The 21,078-nt window shown below is 41.5% G+C and overlaps 1 protein-coding gene and 1 long non-coding RNA gene across 4 annotated transcripts in view; one reads left to right on the top strand and one right to left on the bottom strand.

The window, feature by feature from the left end:
* The window catches only part of LOC125980697 (ryanodine receptor 3), a 55,575-nt gene extending 34,524 nt beyond the window's left edge, over positions 1 to 21,051 (bottom strand). For 2 of the 3 annotated variants that reach the window (XM_049740119.1, XM_049740120.1), the window contains exons 1-20: positions 20,903 to 21,051; positions 13,972 to 14,091; positions 12,921 to 13,025; positions 9,125 to 9,139; positions 8,722 to 8,796; positions 8,369 to 8,447; positions 7,877 to 7,989; positions 7,106 to 7,205; positions 6,929 to 7,022; positions 5,972 to 6,046; positions 5,552 to 5,708; positions 5,319 to 5,483; positions 4,948 to 5,069; positions 4,385 to 4,565; positions 3,096 to 3,231; positions 2,353 to 2,448; positions 2,067 to 2,185; positions 1,829 to 1,962; positions 1,038 to 1,279; positions 734 to 926 (exon numbers count right to left, since the gene is read on the bottom strand). In XM_049740119.1, the coding sequence (XP_049596076.1) occupies positions 734 to 926; positions 1,038 to 1,279; positions 1,829 to 1,962; positions 2,067 to 2,185; positions 2,353 to 2,448; positions 3,096 to 3,231; positions 4,385 to 4,565; positions 4,948 to 5,069; positions 5,319 to 5,483; positions 5,552 to 5,708; positions 5,972 to 6,046; positions 6,929 to 7,022; positions 7,106 to 7,205; positions 7,877 to 7,989; positions 8,369 to 8,447; positions 8,722 to 8,796; positions 9,125 to 9,139; positions 12,921 to 13,025; positions 13,972 to 14,091; positions 20,903 to 20,950 (2,369 nt within the window). In that variant the 5' untranslated portion in view covers positions 20,951 to 21,051. The remainder of the gene's footprint in view (positions 1 to 733; positions 927 to 1,037; positions 1,280 to 1,828; positions 1,963 to 2,066; positions 2,186 to 2,352; positions 2,449 to 3,095; positions 3,232 to 4,384; positions 4,566 to 4,947; positions 5,070 to 5,318; positions 5,484 to 5,551; positions 5,709 to 5,971; positions 6,047 to 6,928; positions 7,023 to 7,105; positions 7,206 to 7,876; positions 7,990 to 8,368; positions 8,448 to 8,721; positions 8,797 to 9,124; positions 9,140 to 12,920; positions 13,026 to 13,971; positions 14,092 to 20,902) is intronic. The other variant, XM_049740121.1, reaches the window with a different exon arrangement.
* On the top strand, positions 12,949 to 21,075 carry LOC125980698 (uncharacterized). Its single transcript, XR_011088073.1, has 3 exons — positions 12,949 to 13,052; positions 18,962 to 19,073; positions 20,947 to 21,075. It is a non-coding gene; the product is annotated as an uncharacterized lncRNA (long non-coding RNA).
* The last annotated feature ends 3 nt before the right edge of the window (positions 21,076 to 21,078 follow it).

The following is a 21,078-nucleotide window of genomic DNA, read 5'->3' as shown; positions in this document are numbered from 1 at the left end:
GATAATCCTGGTCCGAGGAGGGGTTTGAATTTGAGCAGAACGGCCGGAGCATGTGGTAAGCAAGTCGACCTCACAGTCAAAATCAACAATAACATAATCCATTAATATCATGAAGTTCTGATTTTGATCTTATATTTGATTTCAGGTGTACTTAATATTTTGAGCAATACTGGCAACTAGAAAAACCAGCCCTGCTAAACAAAGCAAAACATGGAATTATAATTGCTCTGAAATGTTTCAGGGCTTCAAAGAGTTGAATCAGCCATTGCAAAAAGCTGCTAGTTCTTCTGAAAAACTGCCTAAGCTTGAAATTGCATTTATGCAAGTCAATCACACTATGTGTGGTCGCCATAGCAACAGAGGCAAATGCAGGCCAGCCAGACAAATTTACCTGTCTCCAATCTCAAGGCTTTGAGGATGCATGCATGCAGAGTGGGTAGGTGGATTTGATTTTTTTTCAAATATGTTGGCTTTTGTGTGAGTGAATTGTGTGTCTGTCTCATCTCATTGTGCTTGTGTGTTTGTTCATCATCATGCACGAGTGCGATGAATTTACATATTTGCTCAGCTCAAAAGCGAATTTTAATCTGAGATTGCTTTGTATCCCTTAATGTAATGCTAATTGCACAAATGTATCATTTTTTTCTAGCTCATCTTTATTTTTTCTCTTTTTAAGTTGCAGCAAAAAATGCCTGATAAAAATAAATAGTAAAACATATTTGACAAAACTCACTTTACACCTGCAGAGAAGCTGACGACGGGAAAGAAGAGTCCGTCTGTATTGAAGTTTTCAAACATGCCCTGAACTGGCTGTCCGTTGATGCGGAAAGAGATGCTTGGAGCTCCGAGGTCGAGGCAACAGCTCACCACATCCTCTGACGTCAAGATATGCTGATGGAGAGATGCAACTGCCCGGGGGATGCGTCCTAGGAAACGTACCGATACACACTGATGTCGTCCCTGCAGGGTTTTGCTTCTGTCTAGACTCAACTATTCTTGGATTTGTCAGGTGAGTCAGACAAACACAATTTTCTTACCTGACCAGAGGTGCAGTCCGTCAAAACCATAAGAATAGAGGTCATCTCCTACACCATTGCCCCCCCAACCTTCACCCCCTCCTGGGTAAGGTGCGTAGCCCTTGGTGTTAGCCCAGCCCACTCGAAGGTGAGATGGTTCACTGGTCACAAAGTGGTCCACCTGGTCAATCATCAGCTCGTAGTACCACTTTTTGTACTGAGCTGAGCCCTCGCTCACCCCGAGGAAGATGTTCGGTCTCATACTGGGGAAAATACAAATATCCCATGTGGTCACTTTGTAATATATGTTTTCTTCTCAGAGTTGATTAAATGTCTGCCTGTAGGACAGTATATTTAAGGGGTGTCAAACACATTTTTCTCGTGGGCCACATTGTAGTCAATAGTTTCCCTCGGAGGGCCATTATGACTGTCAACGCCTAATTTTATTTACTGTATAGGCTACACGGCAAACTGATGAATAACTAGTTTTGAAATCAGAGACTAGTCAAAACTGTTCAAATTGTTTAAAAAGATGAATGGTAATACAAATTGCTAGCAATATTTCTATTTTTAAAAAGTGAAGACGATTTATAATTTTAGTAATGACACAAAGTCGATGCAAAATTTGTCTGCGGGCCACATAACATGATGTGACCTGCCGTATTTAGCCCCCGGACGTTGGGTTTGACACCTATGGCATAGGCTATTTTTTTTTTTTTAATTTGGAGGGAAAATTTGGTAGATACTGTGACATCATCAGCTAGCTGGATGGAAAATTAATTCTGACAATATAAGAGTACTGGCTTTCTAACCTTTGGACGTCATTGACCAGCTGAGTTTGTAGCAGCAGGTCTCTCTTGGGCAGCAAGTGATCACAAATGAGGTTTTGATTGGTTCGCACAGCCACACCATTACACACACACAACGAGCAAAGCACATCGAGAATCTGAAGGCAGAGGAGAGAAAGGAGCAATGGAGAAAGATGGCGCAGCAATATCATAAATAACAGTGCAGTAGCTCAACCTGTGTCATGAATTATGTGCTACCGACCTTGTGGTTACGTCCATGTTTGTATAACAGCGATATGATGGACTTGATGTGTCCTCTCTGGATCATGTTGAGAGCCTCTGGACTCTCAATTAGTATACAGTGGAGAACTTCAAGAATGCCTGTAAGGATTTGGCAATTAGCCGGCAACAGAGGTCACAAAGTATCTTCACCCTTTACATTCATAGTGTGTAAATCTCAGAGGACACCGTGGCATCTTTGATTCAGGATGTTTAATAATGCAGCTTACAAGATTGCACGACATGAGTAAGAATGACAATGATCTTACCCGAAGAAGACTCGAGTCTCTCTAGCTTGCTAACAAGCCAATCCAAGTTGTTGGAAAACTGAGTGCAGTTGATCCTGTTTCCTCTGATTAACGCTGCTGCACGGCAGAACAAAATAATAGATGTTCATTAAAAAGGTGGATAAGATGAAAAATAGAATTGATGGCCAACAAAAGTGCAACAAAAAAAAAAAGACCAGCTGAGAAGTCACATAAAAACGTATTTGTATGGATGAGCAGAAAAAGCAGACAGCTACAAATGGAAGGGGGGCATTCTAAATCCATTTAATGCTGCACAGAGTGTGGAGGAGGAAGAGACGAAATGATTGGAAGATGGACGAGACATGGCTGGAACACTGATATAGCCCTAAGTCTATGAAGGACGCCAGCTCAAAGTGAGGAGCGGCTTGTGCATGACGGGATGCAAATTATAGGACCCTGTAGAATGCAAAAACTAAAACAGATGTCGAATAAATCATTCCATGTTCCACATCTTTTTATTAAGAAATGTAGCTGTCAAACTGCACTAGTCGCATAAAATAAAAACCGGGTCATCTTTCCATGTCAGGTCACTGAATTTATGATGAACATGTATGAGTGCGCAGTGAATCCTCACCGCCTTCAAAATCAATCCCGAGTGTGCAGAGTCAGTAAGTCGAAGGTTAAATAGCATGTCAGCATCGCGCTAGCCGGACCAAGCCATTTATCAAAGCAAAGAATCGCCTATGTGCATTATCATAGCTTACCCAACAACTCGTAGAGCAGGTTGAGGATGTCTTTCCAGGCTGCTCCGGCCTCTGGCCCAGCACACTCCCCAAAGTGGGCCACACTGTTGTAAACGTTCAGACGGTCTATGCAGTTGGACACCAGTGTCAGCATGCCCTACAAAATGAATATGTTGTCAAAAAAGGCACACTTGGGACACTTTCCTTTATGTACCATATTTTCCGGACTATAAGGCGCACCGGACTATAAGGCGCACCTTCAATGAATGGCCCATTTTAAAACTTTGTCCTTATATAAGGCGCACCGGACTATAAGGCGCACCATTAATGCATCATGTCAGATTTTTAATCTAAATCAAATCATTCTTCTTTTTATCTTTTTTATTTCAACTTTAGACCCAACAAATTACTTTATAATCACAAAATAATGATCCATAGTCTTTTTGATTCATGATTCATAGTCTTCAGCGGGCCACTAATGATTGATTTCATGACACAATGCTTCGGGCCAGTTTAAATTTAAGAATTTGGTACATATATAAGGCGCACCGGACTATAAGGCACACTGTCGGCTTTTGAGAAAAGGAGAATAGGTTTTTAGGTGTGCCTTATAGTCCAGAAAATACGGTACCTTGGAATCTGTGGTGCCCGTTATTGCCTTGTATCGAGTGTTTATGTACATTCCCACCAAATAAGATAGCGTTGCTATTACGAAGGCAATCCCCCAATGTCTTGACTCTGTCCCCTTCTGTACTGTTGTCACAGTGATTTATGCTGCTTCGAAAGTATCTCCAGTGATCAGCTATGCTAAACGCACCAAATGGAAAAATGCTGATGAATTATAATGGTGAGAAAAAATCCGGAGTCAGCTGTCTAGAGTGACAAATTGACCTTGTGAGTGTAAAGTAAAAAGGGTGGATCAAATAATATTCCAACAGGTAAATAAGGTGATGAAAAATGCCCCCAAATCTTTACATTTTTAATCATTTAGAATTGTTGATGAGATTTTTTTGGGTTGTTGCAGCCCGTCAGCGTTAAAAAGCATCTGGATACTTATTATTGTCCTCCCTCAGTCAGCATGCAGTTGACATTTAGTAATTGATGAAAGCAATTTGGGTGCTGGAGGCGAAGCACAATGCCTCAGTGCATTCATGCCAACCTCACACTGTACTCGAGCTGCTGACGACTTATGAAGCACTGCCTCCAGTCAGGCAGGATGTTATTGAAATTCACTAAACATGTTCTTTGCAATTTGCTAACGACCAGTGAACCCCCGTAAGTCAAATATTTCCTGGTGGACTAAAACTCACTTCCTGTTTGAAAAGATTCTGCCTGTTTTTGAGGGACCGTAGCTTGATCTGCCTCTCTTCATGCTCCAACTCAGCATCAGGGAGCAGGAAGTAGGTGATGAGGTCGTTAAGGGTTTGGAGCACCTCTTCAATTGGAAGTGCCACAAGTGTCTTGTTCTTCAAACCCAGACAATCCAGATCCCTGACAAGGAGACACAGACGTGCAGAATCGGGATCACGTGTAGGCAAAATACTACCACTCATTAACATGCCCTCTAAATGACGATAGGCTGAGATGATGATTTCCATTGGCTGTCTAAAAATAACTCCTGTCGTGAGCATTGGAGCATTGTGTGTGTGTCACCGCCTCCGGGGAGGCTGACACACTCTCACATGTTCCCACCATGAGCGCCTCCAATTCCACACATGGAACACAAGATGGATGGCTTGATGACAAATCAAGATAGTCACGTTCCCCATTTAAATATTTTTACCATCTGGAATGTTACGTCAGAGCACTTCGTCACTGTGATAATTTGCATTATAGGTACAAATTAATTTGAACTTGAAGCACCTTGGCATACCTGATGAATCTGTTAAAGAGGAGAGTGGTGTTCCGGATGATCCGGGCGGCTCGAGATTCCTCATGTTGACAGCGTTGCAGTGTCAAGCCGTCATCCATGTGACCTTCGGAATGTAGACATGCCTTCAGAGAGAGGGAGAAATGAACGGGGGATATCGTACGTCATAATTTATTCATGTTTCTATGTACCCTAAATGATGAGAAGGTTTCAATTTGATCAACAGTGAGCTACAATCTAATAGCCATTTTATTCAACTCATTATCTGCCGATAATCATCTCCTCGACAGACTCTCACTCATTTATTCATTAGCTTTGCATCTGTCTGCTTTGCCTTCTAAGCTGGAGACAAAATGTTGTGCGATTTTACTCACTCGTCTCTTGAGAGGACCCAAACGTGCAGATTTGACATCAGGTGCCTGGTAGGAAAGCCACAGTCCCGTAGCCACGTGCATTATGAAGCTGAGCGAGTCTCCATATTTAATCTCTGCTACACCCATCCCCTCAATGTCCCGTTTTGGACTCTGCTCAAGCTTCTCCTGGATACGGGAGGAGAGAGAAATTGAAAGCGCCGACTCGTAGAGCAAAGACGTTCGTGTGGCCTTGCCTTAGATGCTCTGAAGCAGAAGGCAGTTGAGATTGTGTCGGACCTCTCTCGGTCCTGCAGCACCAAGCCCCTGTCCTCGGTCAGGGCTAGGTAGTGACCAGTAGTCAGGTGTCGCAACCGGAACGGCTGACCCCAGCGGATGTGGCTCCCACTCCAGCTAAATTAAAAGATGTCACAAGAATGTGGCTAATTTGCATTCTTCAAACCCTGACAGTCTAATAGCCACTAATTAGTTGATTGAAGTATTACCGCTGGATGTTAATTATCAAGTGTTGCGTGATTCGGTGGAAAAATGAGCAAATAGATGAAAACATTTGACTCATTATGCTGTTTAATCATACACAGAGGATGGGAAATTCAAGAATGAGGTAATTGAGGTAAAAAATAGAGCAGTGAAGATGCAATCGGTTCTCAACCCACCTGATCCGGAGTGGCTCCAACCTCCATAAGGATCTGGCCTTAGCACCAGCTTTACCTATCTCATAGTTGACTATCCTGTCAACACAAAAGAAACATGTGTTGGAAATTGTTGGTGCTTTAAAACTCCAGACACCACTTTAGAGTCAAGGTCATCCATCCTATGTGAGACAAAAGCATCCATTCGCTTTCACTGATAATCAAAGGAAGGTGTTTAGCACAAATAATAAACCCTGGCATGTATTGACTCTCCGACCGGTGCGTTCAAAGACAGGCACATGCGTCCTCCGATAAGCTGCAGCAACGTCCTTTTATCAGTGAATAGCACCAAAGACTTGGCTCATCACTCCAAGTGACATCTTGGAGAGGAATGTATGAGGCGTGCTTTTTTAGTGCGATTTCAAGGGCACAAAAGGAGGGGAAGCCAAAAATGGAAATTACTATTGAATCCTGCCTCTCACAATTGCCATGCACTGATCTAAAAATAGACTCGGTGCGCGCATGTCTGAGTGAATGTGTGCCTTGGAGGAAGATAAAAAAATATTATCCAATGTGTTGGTATTGGAAGACTTTCAATAAGAAGTTGATAGCGTATATATTATATACATATATATCATATTTTATATATTTTATGAATATTATATTATTATTTTGTTTTATTTTATTTTAAAAAGGTTTTTGATCAAGTTGAGGTCAGTCCTGGACCAAGACTGACTTTGACCCACTTCCAACTTCCATGTGCCATATTTTTCATCCCATAATGTCGGACTCATCTGTGCCAGCAGCGGGCAGATACCAGTGGCAATAAAAATAACAAGACATCCATAGCATGTGTGCTATCTGGTTCTCCGTGTGGTGTCTAACAAAATATACAGCAGGGTGTAAGTTTGAATTTCCCCTGGAGAGATGGTGACTGCATGATCTGCAAATTATGTCAGACAACAAGAAATTAAGCCATACCTTTGCTGCTCTTCACTCTGGTCTGACCCCGGGATGGTCACCACCTCATCATGCCCATGAAACAGCCGCATCACATGACCACCCAATAAATAGCCTATAGGAGAGAAATACAGTCACCTTTAATGTCCTCTTTTATTGCCACAACGTGTGAGAACGGGTGTTGGCCCAGCTGTCTACCTTCCTCTATGTTGCTGCCAGAACAGATGGGATGGACGTTCCACAACGTCTGCATGAAGGATGCGTCCACCTGGATGTTGCCATTAGAGATTGATAAATGCTGTAGGACACAAGATTGCACAGCGTGTTTAATCTCATCATGTTCAGTAGATAAATTAGTGGTTTCAAAGCTCAGTAAGGTCCAATATTTACACAGTATGCTCACCAAAGGCAAAATTTATGACACATCTCTTGTATTGAATTAGATCTTGCAGATGTACCTAATGTTGTCTGCAGAGTTTATTCCAGCAAACAGATTGAGTGGCAGCTGTGTCCTGAACTTTCTCCTCAGAGTACTCTGCCCTTAGGTGCTTACATGTCCCCACAATTGTATGGCATGGGTGACAGCGAGCACAGATTGCCAGATTGACATTAATGATGACAAGGCATTCTCACATATTGAAGGCCACGCCCCTGCCGCCACGGGCATGCTGTCGCCATAGAGATTTTGCTCTAATGGTTTCAAGTTGTCATGCAAAGATCAGGGAGAAGAATGTGGTGTGATATGGAACAAAGCCGTGTTGAAGGGGGTGATGAGATTGTGACAAGGGTGATAACAGAGCAGGCTGTGACCTCTTTTTAAAAAGCGCTGACAGTAACATGATCATTTTGCAAAAATTTCACAGTTAAGGAATTTGACCTTTTATCACTATAAGGAAGCATTCTCAGAACACACACACATGGGAGCATTAAGAAAACCATTTTGAAGTGAACATGACAAGAGACACTTACAAGATAGCGTTCAGAGGACACGCTGACAAGGATGAGGTCGTCGCCTATGCGCACCTTCTCTCCTTCTGATCTCTGCTTGGAGGCCGGGTGGATTGTCCACCAACAAGCCTCACCTGCAATGATACGCACATTTACATACATGGTATAGTACATCAGGAAAAAACACCACACAGTTGTCACCCACATGTCATGAATTGAGAAACGAAACTATTAAGATGGGCTTTGAAAAAAAATAATAATAATAACTTTGCATATAAGAGGTCAGACTTGAAAATGTGTTGGCGAGATCTAATCAGCTCTGACAAAAGAAATCCATTTTCTGTCCACATAGTATGTCTGCCGGGAATATTAACAGTGATGATAAAAAGGCACACGGAGATATTTGCTCAAGAACAACCAAGAGATAGAGGAAGAGGAGTTTCTGAGAGAGAGCGAGAGAGAGGGAATCTGTAGAGGATTAAAACAAACTAATGCTTTTGCTTTTTTTTTTACCTGTTGAATCTTCCTGTAGGCCGACATCAAATGATAACTTATCGGTTTGTGACCTTGATGTCTTCAAACAAGCCAGGTACTGTGGTCAACACACACGGAAACACACGTTTAAATTAATTGGAAAAATTCCATGACAATGTCGAAATTGTGTTAGGAGCAGTGGGAAGCATACCCAAATTTTAAGAACTCAGGTTTTAATAATGAATCAAAACGTGCAATTTAGATAACCACTTTGTATTGTTAACACATCATGACGCAAAGACATTTTTTATCTAAAAAAAAAAGCTATTGTCTTGTCATATACCACATTCGGCTCCCGCTATAATTCAGATTAATGTCTTATATATTCTTACCATGGAACTGAAAGAGTGTCGTAGGAGGATGGCATGTCCGTACAGTAGAGTCTTGTGCCCACCACTCTGCGCTGCCTGAGGATATAATTCACACATATCCATCATGACGTAAATTACATGTCAGCTGAAGCTACAATATATGACCTGTGCGAGAACCAGAGAAAGACAGCCTCATGCTGGGAACCCATATCTTAAGGAAGGGGTCGTCTCCTTCTAAGATATGTGCAAGGATACTGGGTCATCTTTCCAGCAATCCAACAAGAGGAATGTGGAAAGCAAGGAATTGGACAAGTGGACACACTTGTGTGATTTAAGATGCAGGAAGGGAACAAATGATATCTCTAAAGGTGGAGAAATTTTGATGCTGCTTTTGTTCAGCTGGAAACGCCTTTATTATACTCACCTTTCTTATCAGCCTCTAGGAAGCATTAAGGTAAGACAAGAGTTTCATTATTCTAAGAATTTCTCGTCAGTGTGGTTGGTACAAAGTATGTTTTAGAAGGAATAAATGTCTGTCACAATAAAAGTGCCCATGTAATACTAGTATATTATGTACCGTATTTTCCGAACTATAAGGCGCACCGGACTATAAGGCACACCTTCAATGAATGGCCCATTTTAAAACTTTGTCCTTATATAAGGCGCACCATTAATGCATCATGTCAGATTTTTTTATCCAAATCAAATCATTCTCCATTTTATCTTTTTTATTTCAACTTCAGACGCAACAAATTACTTTATAATCACAAAATAATGATCCATAGTCTTTTTGATTCATGATTCATAGTCTATAAGGCGCACCATTAATGCATCATGTCAGATTTTTAATCCAAATCAAATCATTCTCTATTTTATCTTTTTTATTTCATCTTCAGACACAACAAATTACTTTATAATCACAAAGTAATGATCCATAGTCTTTTTGATTCATGATTCATAGTCTTCAGCGGCCCACTTATGGTTGATTTTATAACACATTGCTTCGGGCCAGTTTAAATTTAGGAATTTAGTCCATATATAAGGCGCACTGGACTATAAGGCGCACTATCGGCTTTTGAGAAAATTAGAGGTTTTTAGGTGCGCCTTATAGTCCAGAAAATACGGTATACATGCATACGTACCTGCGCCACAGCTTAAACCTGGTTTCAGCTGGTCTAAAATCTTGGCTATTTTCTACCACCCCGTCAGGTATGCGAGGGGCATGTAATAGAAAACACTGTCGGACTGTGTAGCATGGTCTGCCAAATCCTCAAAGTAGGCGTGAAAATTAAAATGCAGCAAACCTCCCGCTAACAGATGATTCTTGAAATCATTCACTCTTTCACCATCTCCCTTATTCTGTTCTTTGTATATATGTAGCTCCACTGACTCCCACCACCACAGCCAGCCAGTAATTTGCTGCTGACTGCAGCAGTGGCTTCCAGCATTTGTGTGCAGCTTTTTGAGGTATACCGAGTTTAATGCAGTGAGACACAGCCAGCTGCAATCACCACGACCAATAAACTAAAGTCTCCCACCCCTATACCACTGTGAGGCAGTCATCTATATTGAGGGAGCACAGTGCGAGTGATCGAGACTCAAAAACACTTGGGAGCTGCTGCCGCAATTCCTAAAATGAGAAAATGCAGCATCCGTAGCTAATTGAACTATAAAGGTAAAGTGTTTCAATCGAAATGGATATATGAAGAGGTGGATGGTGCAGATTGTCATGGAGCTGTCAGTGACATATTTAATCTAATGGCATGACTTCAAGGTGCCGCTGTTTGCATTATTAGCCAAACTTGCATTGTTGTGCTCTGCAAGGAACCACAAATGGAGGCTCACATTTGATGTCATCAGGGCAGTGCTGTCTCTTTGATGGACTGATCTTAGTCTGCTGATGGATATCAAGCTCTGTGAGGTTGGCATGCACGTGGTGTGTTATCGCGATGTGTCCCCTGTGTCTCTCGGCTAGAAAAAGCTAAGCTGCAATTTACTTCAGCCAGCGTCTATTGATAAGCCCATCTGTTCCAAACCTTATTGATTTCCGCGCCTTGGACTTGACATATTCAACCTCCAGCTCTCCTTTAATGGTGCTTCATTCAGTGACATTTCAGCTAAGGCAAAGAATGAGGAAGAGGCAGACGATATTGATAACAAATATGCGCGGGTGGGAAAATTTACACCATAACAGATTTAAGAACCCTAAAAATTCGCTGGGATATTTGAAACTAAAGGTTTAGAAAATAGTCATTTTATCTTCATCCTGGAAACAGTGCAGTATTACAAGCTCTGCTAACTCTCAACCTGAACCAAGTCTACAGTGGCACCTCCATTTTGCAGAAATATATAAATGGAATAAGACCATCTTCTATTTCTTTGAAACAATCAATAGGCCTACAGGGAGTCCTTGCTTTATGACAGAGTTACTTTCCGACATGGGTGATGTAACCTGCATTTGTTAGAAGGCGCCATAGTCCATCCAGGGATGGCTCCACATTTTTTTTCCTCTCCCTGGGCTAAAGGACGGCTTGACTGATATATATGGAGGCTGAGAAAATATAAAATAAACTGCCGGAAGGGCTTTACTGGGGCCACACTGATTTGAATGGCCTTGTGCTCCCTGATGTGCGTGAAGATGCGACAGCTAGCTTCATATTACCTTGCAGCTTTGAGTTTATTTTCATTAAATGTAGAAGAACTTCCTGATCTAGATCAAACACTAATTTCCCAAATGAAAAATGTCTCATTGAGTGGTCTCATGAGTTTATTGGATTTAAAAAGCCCCGGTGTAATAGGGCTATCGTTGAACTCATGAAAATATGTGTAATTGAGCATTACCTCAGTGTTTAATATTTTGAGCTCCCTTTTCCCATAGCTCCCTTTTCCCATAATTCCCTGCCAGGAGTGGCGGAACCAATGGTCTCATCTTCTCACAGGCAGTCCTTTACAGCGGCAAAAGCTGCAGCCTTGATACCTCCATTTATCTCCAACGTCAAGGCAATGGGTATGAATCCGCTAACAGCTGAGGATTTATTGGACTTCTCGACATCATTAGCCACGTGACATTAAAGTGAACAGGCTGAAAAGCTGAGGACTCCAAGTGATGGCGATTTTTTTTTTTTTTGCTCAATCATTGGAGACTTGTACTTCATCCAAGTCACAGTTACCGTATTTTCCGCACTATAAGGCGCACCTAAAAACCTCCAATTTTCTCAAAAGCCGACAGTGCGCCTTATAATCAGCTGCGCCTTTTATGTGGACCAATATTGAGCCACTACAGCAGGCGTGTCCAAAGTCCGGCTCGCGGGCCAAATGTATCTTATATATGGACAAAGTTTTAAAATTGAAGGTGCGCCTTATAATCCGGTGCGCCTTATATATGGACAAAGTTTTTAAATGGGCCATTCATTGAAGGTGCGCCTTATAATCCGGTGCGCCTTATAGTGCGGAAAATACGGTACTAAAAGAAGATACGGTGACAAATGTAAGCTTAACTAACAAGAATTATATGAAAGAAACGATACGGCGATGAACAACCAACAGAATGCCCTTAGGGCAAAATACTCTGACACAAACATAATGGAAGGGAGCTAATTTATTTGTCCCTCTCTATTCAGAGAGTAGTAAATTCTATACGTTTACCACCAGTAATCCACATCAACCACAGTTCCTATTAAAAACTTTTACTGCATCGTGCAATAAAGACGAAAATTCAAATGCTATGCGAGGTGAGCATACCCATCGAACCGGGCTGCGTTTACTCAGAAAATAAAACACAACAATGGAATAAATCGACACGAATGAAACCGGAAACATTAATATTGAGGAAAAAATAGAGGCAAATGATGATAAATTCCCCTTGTATTGATTTAAAGTTTCCCTAACCTGCAGCTGGTCTCATTATTCTCGAAGTAGCTTGATAATGATCTTTTTGTGCAAAGTTTGTTTCTCCCAAAGAAAACTGTGAGGCTAAATTGCACTACTGCGTGTCCTTCCTACACATAAATATTCATGCAGACCAGGACCTCTTGGCAACCAGGGTCCCCTGATCACTGCAGTGGCTTTATTTAGGCTATTAATCTGTAAACTTAAACTATGCTGACTGCAGATACTGCAAATTAGCATAATTTCCAAATATGTACCAACACAGCAGTATATGAGTCCACAACATCATTTATGTTTCAGTTTCAATGTGATGTGTGTGTAGCACTGCTCACCGCTTCATTGTTCTGTCCACTTTTAGCCAGCATCTCTTGGAGGGCCCGGACTGAGAGGGACTGTTCCAGCACGAAGGTACAGATGCATAGGTCTGGAGGGACGTACTGCAGCAACACAACGGAGCAACTCGGGTTAGTAATTAGCACACTTTGCCCTAATTGTTTTTTGGACTGGATTGAACAATTTAATGCAAATCTCAAATTACAATCGACAAACGCAATTAGCCTATGCAAAGAAACGGAAGTAAGTCGATTCGTAAGTAATTTAAAAAAAGTAAGTAACAACAACGAAGCTGTATTAGAACGCCCTGTGACAGTAGATTGAACTAAATAGCCAGATGGAAGCAATATAGCTCCGCCCACCTCTATCTCTGCGGATGATTACCAGCAGACCTTTGCCCCTCCGAGCATTGTTGAACTGCCCTATAGAGCATGGCGGTAAAATGAAGGTCCAGTGGAGCTGGAGTGGATGATGAGTGTCAGGATACACACTCGCAGGGCTAAGCAGCTTTTGTGACTTGATGTTTAGCTCACCACCAATCGTGGGGCAAATACGTAGCATTGCTGGGTGATGCCTTGGCTATATCACATCATTTATTTATAGCAACAGAAAGGGTTACGATTTCTTTCCTGTCTTCAGTTTCAATGAAGATAGCAGGGAAGAACTGATTTGATACTTTCTGCTGGTGTTAATACAAAGACACTGACAGGATTGACCTGCAGTTGGTTAATCACAATCAACAATCCAATTGATTGGTTACCATGTAAAGCACATACACACTGTTTTGCTGCCTCATTACCAGATCAGCTCACTCTTTCAGTGAATCTTTATCTGCTATGGGTTGAACAGGATGCCAATGTAGAAGATAGAGCGCCATAAGGGAAAAAAATCAATCAAATGGGTTTAATTACCACTCGATATAGGAAGAGAGTTCATTACCACTCCCCAATTAACACAAATACTCATTGTGAGACATGGTTGAGGGCAACATAGGTAACTGAAATGGTAGCTGGTACTATTTCTTGGATGGTTGGATAGGAGGTAGCTTACCTTTGCCTCGGACGTTGGTTCCAGGTAACACAGCCGGTTGCCCAGCCCCTCAGCTGCCAGGCAAAACTTTCGATTCTCCTTCTGGATGCAAGCCACGCACTGGAGCACCACTTCATCATCCTGTCAAGACAAAACAGACTTCAATCTGAGTGTGCACTCGTGCAGAGCACATGGCCACCCCCAAATCCTTTGGCCAGATGCCTTGGGACTATCAGGTGGTCACTTCGCCATTGCACTAGCAGTGCAATAGTGATTGCAGATCATTTGTGACTGATTATACCAAATTGCTGAATTTATATAAGTTTTAAAGGGAATAAACATATGAACTCTTTGGATTTCTCCATAAAATAGTCAAGATGTGGCCAAGTCTCTGTCACTGGTTTGGCAGCAGTTCAGAATTTCAATTTGGCAGTGTGAAAACAAACCGTGGCAGGGTTTCTAGAAAATAAAATAATGGGTAACAGGTTATATTCTACGTATAATATCCACCATCCAGACCATTTGTGAGGTCAAAGAATTATAGAGCAACACCCTGAATGCCAAACACATTTTCCTATGAGCAATCATTTTATATTCCTCCAGCATATTCTGCAAATATAAAAGTGAAGTACACCACACAGCGTTAAAGCTTAACACACACACGCACGCGTAGTTGTTTTTCTCTCTCCCCACTGGCTAATTGGGAGGTTTTCCTTTCTAAATGTAATGATCAAACACATCCATGGCTGATCCCTTTGAGCCCGCCCAATCTCTTTAAGGCTATTTACACTGCTTGTATGCTGCAAATTAGTTTGAAGCAATTGATTGGAACATTCCAGAATTTGAAAGAAAATGAATAGCTTGCCTAAATGATTACATGTATTTTGTTTTGGACTAACATAGAACATTTTGTAAAAAATTAAAACACCACACCATTTCTATTGCTTCTACAGCCGTTTTAAAAAAAGATTTGTTAGCATGCAAATACTGTAATGCTAAAAAGGATGTCATACAACATTCATGCAGATGCGTCACTGCAGTGAAGTTTTCTTCCACTGTTGCTAAGCACTTGCTGCCAGTTTGATTGCATATCAGTTCAATTATCCCCTTTTACCAGAAGCTACTTCTGCTTTTTTTCCCCCTCTGAAAAAAAAAAAAATGCTGAAAACAAGCATCCAGTGCTACTGTTGCTTAAACACGATGAACTGAACTCATACTAGTTACTCTTTGTGACAGCAGACTCAGCAGAAATCTGCTGATATGTGGCGTTACGGGATGAGGAGGGGGGGGGGGGGGGGGGTTGTTGTACAATGGCCAGTGTGAGAAATGTGCTGAGAGCAGAATGCTGTGGTAATAAAGTAGCATTATACATAGACATTGACGGTATGTTACAGTACAGGCTGATGAAAGCTGCTTCATGTGATGCATGCACACACATTTTGCTACTCACTCGTTCGTTTTAAAGAGCTGCATGAAAATCGAAATGATAAGCCTCGGGGCCTTGATGTGCATGACACACTTTATTTTAGTTGGTGCTCATACGGGTCAGTACAGTGGAAGACTGAGCTCATAGTTAATTGTGCTATTAATATAATTGCATTAGGACAATGGCTAACTAACCTGGTTAATTTCCATGATATATTTATTTCAGTCATTAGCATGTTGGCCTCATAATCTGAGGTTCGGGGTTAATATACTACATTACATCTATATATGGGCATATATACATATATATCGGTATAGAAGTTATTAGAATTAATTAGATAATGATGCTTATTTGCCACTTTCTTTTCTTTCATTAGATAATTAGAACATGGTAAATTTCGCAATAATATTGATACCTCAATATTCACCACAAAAAAAAGGACTGGATCCTCAGTGCCATTAAATTTCATCATGTAATATTAAAGGGACCGAAAATTTCTCTCCAAACTCCCCAAAATAATCCAAGATCACTGATATAAATGTTATTTGAAGACTCACAGCTTTGTAATGTCATCAGAGAGAATAATTAAATTACCCTAAAAGAATGTTAGGCTTGAGTTGAGTCTCCAAGGGCACCTTGAGATTGAATTTGACTCCCTTATGATATTCCCCCCTTTACACACACGTCCGTATCCCTTTGTTATGCGTTAATCTATAATCCTGTCGTCTCCATTGTGTGCAAACTGCAAGAACACTGTAAAATCCATTTATACCGCTGAGACCTGTGTATGTAGCACAAAAGCATGTCAATGAGCACTCCCATCATGGTATTTTCCTACTTTTGACCAATCACGCTCTTTGGATGCATGGGAAAACGACAACATTGGCGGAGATTTTTTGCTTAGTGACTGTAGGGCTTATTGAAGGTCTTCTCTCCACTAATGCATTTAGCCAATCACTGGACAGGGGCTTTCTAAGAGTTACGGGCTAACCAGAGCTCGACTCCCCCTCCTTGTATCCAACTCACGTGCCGGCAAAGTACAACAGCATTCTTTAAAATCAATTAGGACTCTTGCATCGGGGTGCTAATGTGACTCCAATGTTGTGGGGCCCGCTGCCAGCCAACAGTGTACATAGGCTGACTCAGATGTCAACACTTTGTACTTGACAAAATGTTACAGCTGGAGTCCCAAATACAACTGTGCAGCGGTTTCAGCCCGACAAGCTTCCTTTTTCTCCTCTCACATGCATTGTGAGCTTTTCAAAGAAGGACCATTAGTGGGCTGTGTATTTTTTTAGCAAAAATAAAGGAATAAACATTTGTGCAATAAGATGCCAAAATAATAGTGCTACGTGACAGCATTAGTGGTTTGTGGCAGCATTTTAAATTGGGTTTGTAATTGGGGGAAGGAGGAACAAACAATGCACTGCTCCTCGTCCTCGTTTGACGAGGGAATTGGGGCTCTTTGCGAAGCATGTATTTTTAGGTGAAGAAGCTTCTTGGAGGGCTAATGGGGGTGTAGCACGAGCAGCGCGTTTGTTACAGTCTGTACACAAAGCAAATTGTGGTACTTTGGTTTTCTAGCAAAATAACACTATTTTGTCAAGAGACCACTTGCAGCAGTTGTTTTATTTTCTGTCTTTTTCTTTTGTCTTGACTCTGGCATGACCTTTGTTTTGATAGGTCAACAAATGACCACTGCTGATTTTAGCTGGGTCAGTAACTTTTCAAATAAATACAATTCTTCTTTGGATGTAAAACAAACTCTGTGGACATTCTCAGGAAAGAGAGTCTTATATACGGGGAAACTGTTATGTCAAGTTCTGTTTACTTTAGGGACTGTGATGGTACGCAGGTGAGAAGGTCACGTGTCGACTCTAAAGCACAGCTGAGAGTCTTTGCAACAGAGTGGAGAATGGGAGACAGTGGGGGAAAAAAAACAGGCATTTCTCATCAGTTCTGAAGAGAGCCTTTGTGTCACTTTGCAGTTGTTACACGGGAATGAATCTTATGTGCAGACAAAGCTACCTTAACGCCAATATCCGAGAAAAAAAAAAAATCTGCCTCCAGGGGGGAAAGACAGGGAAGTTGTTTTGTTTTTGCATGTGACATCACAAGTGGGGTTGTCACAAACTGTAAAACTTCTAGTTAAATCAATTCCAAAACATTCTTCGGAAATAAAAACCCTCCCCGAAGCATTAAGATAGAGAAATGTTTTCTTTTGGGATTTGCCTCGAGCCTCAGAGGAAATTTCACCTTCTCCTACGAGGGAGGGCAAAGTAAGCTAAACAGCACCAGATTGCTGCAGTTAACACTTCACTAAATGGCTTACTCGGTCGGGGCACAGTGGGAAGAAAAAACATTGGACCCCGTTATAGGCTGATAGTGATGCAAGTGATCTCGGCGAATGATTCACAAGCTCAGCCAAAGGAAAGACTTTTAATGAATTATGTGACACACTGGCAATGTTTCTGTGGTAACACGGCCGTCGCTTGCACAGCTTGAGGTACCTCTTAAGAGCGAGGACGAACCAGGTTCCTCTTCCTCAATGCATTAAGAAATTGATTTAAACAATTAAATTTAACATAAAATAAATATAATTTAGATGACTCATATAACCTAGACACGCAAAATATACAGTAAGAATGTCTTCCACAGAGAGAAGCTTCCTTTACTGAGCTACTGCAGAACACTGCTGCTTAACTCCGAGCCCGCTTGCAGCTTCATATACGAGCAGCGCTCTCGCAGGATCTGACACGTCGCGATTTCAATCATTAGATAACATCTTCAGCACCCTCAGACGGCAGCAGCTCCATTTAGTGGCAATACATTTGTATACATACAAGTGATATTGCAAATAAACATGAGGAATCTGACATTATAACAGTGACACCATGAATGAATATAAAATGGAGAGGAATACACTTTGGGGGAATGGTTTATATTCATCGCGCTGCAATAAATACTGGTGAGGTGTTTTATCATCGCAATATAAATGCAGTGCATTGCTCATGTTGTTAGCATGCAGACAACAGGTAGAGGTGGATTTGTGCGGGGGGGGGTGGACATTGTTGTGGATTGAAAATTGGGTGACAATGGAAACTGCTCTGTTATCTGCATTTTTTTTTTTGCTGGTGCATCTTCATAATATTCCCCACTTTTTTCCTTGCTTGTTTCTACACTGCCAGTCATCGCCCGAATGTAACATGAGCCTTCACATAAACAATCCGAGCATTGCCACGGCATTGTCACATAGCCAGTCTGGTCTTTTCAAAGTCACTACGCCCACTCAGACTGATAATAAGTCCCTAAAATATATACATATATACAGGGATCCCTGCAACAGTGAGGTTGCGCTTAATTATCAACACACGGCATACCTTAGCGAATCCCTCCTTTTGCTCCCTACTGTGTCCACTCTAATGACACAACACACAGTGAGCTACCAATTCATTTAGAGAACTACTCGTGGGATAATGAGCAGTCTGATTCATGTGACCAGAAGCTGATGTTCTATTCATATTATTCCCGGCTCATTATGAAGCCAATGTTAGTGCATCTTAAGGCATTTGCAATTTCAAACAGGGTGTATACAAGTTTGGTGGCTTGTGGAACCATTCGGAGGAAGCAAAGTCTCCAATCAACACTGCTCCTCTTCCTGTCAAGACCAAATTATCCACAACCGACTCAACTTCAGGTATTGCCTCAATTCTTTTCCTCTCCTCCCACAGAGTTGGCTTTATAGGCAGCAGTCCAGCAGGGGTAATTTCTGCTCCCACTCCAGGGAAATTACTTTGTGTTGTTGGAGAAGAAGAAGCAGTTTGCAAACTGCTTTATCAAGCGCTTTGACTCCAATAACTGATGACATTTGGATGCCAGCAAGGAACATATGGGCGAGCCAAAGTAGTGACTTAAATGCATCTGTTTGTATACATGGATCCATGTTGAGCATTCATTTCTGCAAGAACGAGTTATGAATTGATCACCTATGCTACATAAATGTGTTTGTGTGTTCGTCCATGCAGTGCTTGGACTGATGAATAATTTCTGCTGAAGCACGTCTGGTGCAGCCTGACTGCACCACAATTTTTCCCACATTTGCATTCACCACACACATCAAGCTCATTCACTGACCTAAAAGTACCAAATCCAAAAATAGGATAGCCTAAGGGGAAAAAGTGTGATTATGAAATTATCCCATTTTTATTCTTTCCCAGAAAAAAAGAATGTCAGAATGGGGTAGAATGTCAGTTCCATTTAGGAGAGGGAGGCGGGCGGATTTGGTGACCTCTATGCACTGCGGTTAAAAGGTTGAGTGGCTGTGAGGACAAACGAGCAGGAGGTATCTGACGACAGTGAGCGAGAGAAAAGAACGTTTTAAAAGATCACTGCTGTTCTTGGGGGAAGGAAGTGCAGCGGCTACACATTCAAGACTCCATCACTTGCGTACGTGGTTAGTGCCAAAAGGCTGTGCTATATTAGGCCGACAGTATTGTTTCTTTAAACTTCTACCAAGGCAGCCTACACTGCGTATCACATCGCACCTTGTCTGTTCTAATCATGCTGGATGGCTACGATCAGGAATAACAATGAACATTTGAATAAATCTTGCTACGCTTAGCTGCGTAGACCTTTGCTGATGTTGCTGCACAGACCAAGCCTGGAGCAACTGTCTGCTCTCACTGCCAGGCTATCACATTTAAATACATTCATTCACGGGTCATAATATTAGGTACACAATCTTAAAGGATCCAGAAGAAAAATGTGTGCCATTATAAACATAACTGTATGAGCCTGTATAGTTGTTGTTCCAGCAATGTTTTGCATCTCATACTGAGAATTGTTTGTAATATTTCACCTCTTAGGTAGCTTGTAAATTATTAAAAGCTGCTTTCATTCTAATGAAATTGACTATAAATCCGTTAATCCCTTTAATAAGTACTGTAAACCAAAACATTACAGACCATCTATATAACTGTCTTGATGATGTACTGCCTATTCTAATCAATGTAAATTAATATGTATCTGACAGTGTCAATCATAACTGCACATAATTATCGTTACAAAAGCAAATTTTTGTGACTACTCATGGAAGAGGAACTGTAATTGTGAGCGTACAGTATGTAGCACAAAGCATGCACAAGACTTCTTATGAGGCTTTTTGACTGGTGAATTATTCTGTAAATAATTTAATGACAGATAAAAGTCACTGTTACAATATTGAGAAAGATTTGAGATGCAGCATGATGAGCTTGATGGACTTGTTGTCAACTTCCTCCTAAGACTGCATAGTGCATTTGCATAGCACACTATGGAATCTGCTCAAACAATAAAGCGCGAGTATTATCACCGTCGTCAAGATGTGCACAAGGCTCATCAGGTTATTTATGTTATGACGGAAATTTAAAATAAAATCCCACTTGATTAGCACTTGATTTAAAAAACAACCTCCTTTGCATGAGATGAGAATAATATTTACGACAAAGAGAAGTCTGCAGAGCATCACATCAGGAAACGTGTACTCACAGTTCTGAGGAACTGAATCTCATCCTCTCCTTCTCCACCTTCAGCCATGGCTGCAAGTGAGCCCGCTCAAGCGCTGGCTCCTCTTCCTGGTCGACGTGAGCATGCAGTTAATCCACGGTCATACAGCGGCGAGACTGCCAGCCAAACCCCGGTGCACAAGCCTCCTTCACCGGTGG

The sequence above is a fragment of the Syngnathus scovelli genome, chromosome 14 (genome assembly GCF_024217435.2).
Source record: "Syngnathus scovelli strain Florida chromosome 14, RoL_Ssco_1.2, whole genome shotgun sequence".
Lineage (NCBI taxonomy): Eukaryota > Metazoa > Chordata > Actinopteri > Syngnathiformes > Syngnathidae > Syngnathus > Syngnathus scovelli.
Note: the sequence above shows the minus strand (reverse complement) of the source record. Positions and strands in the feature narration are given on the sequence as shown.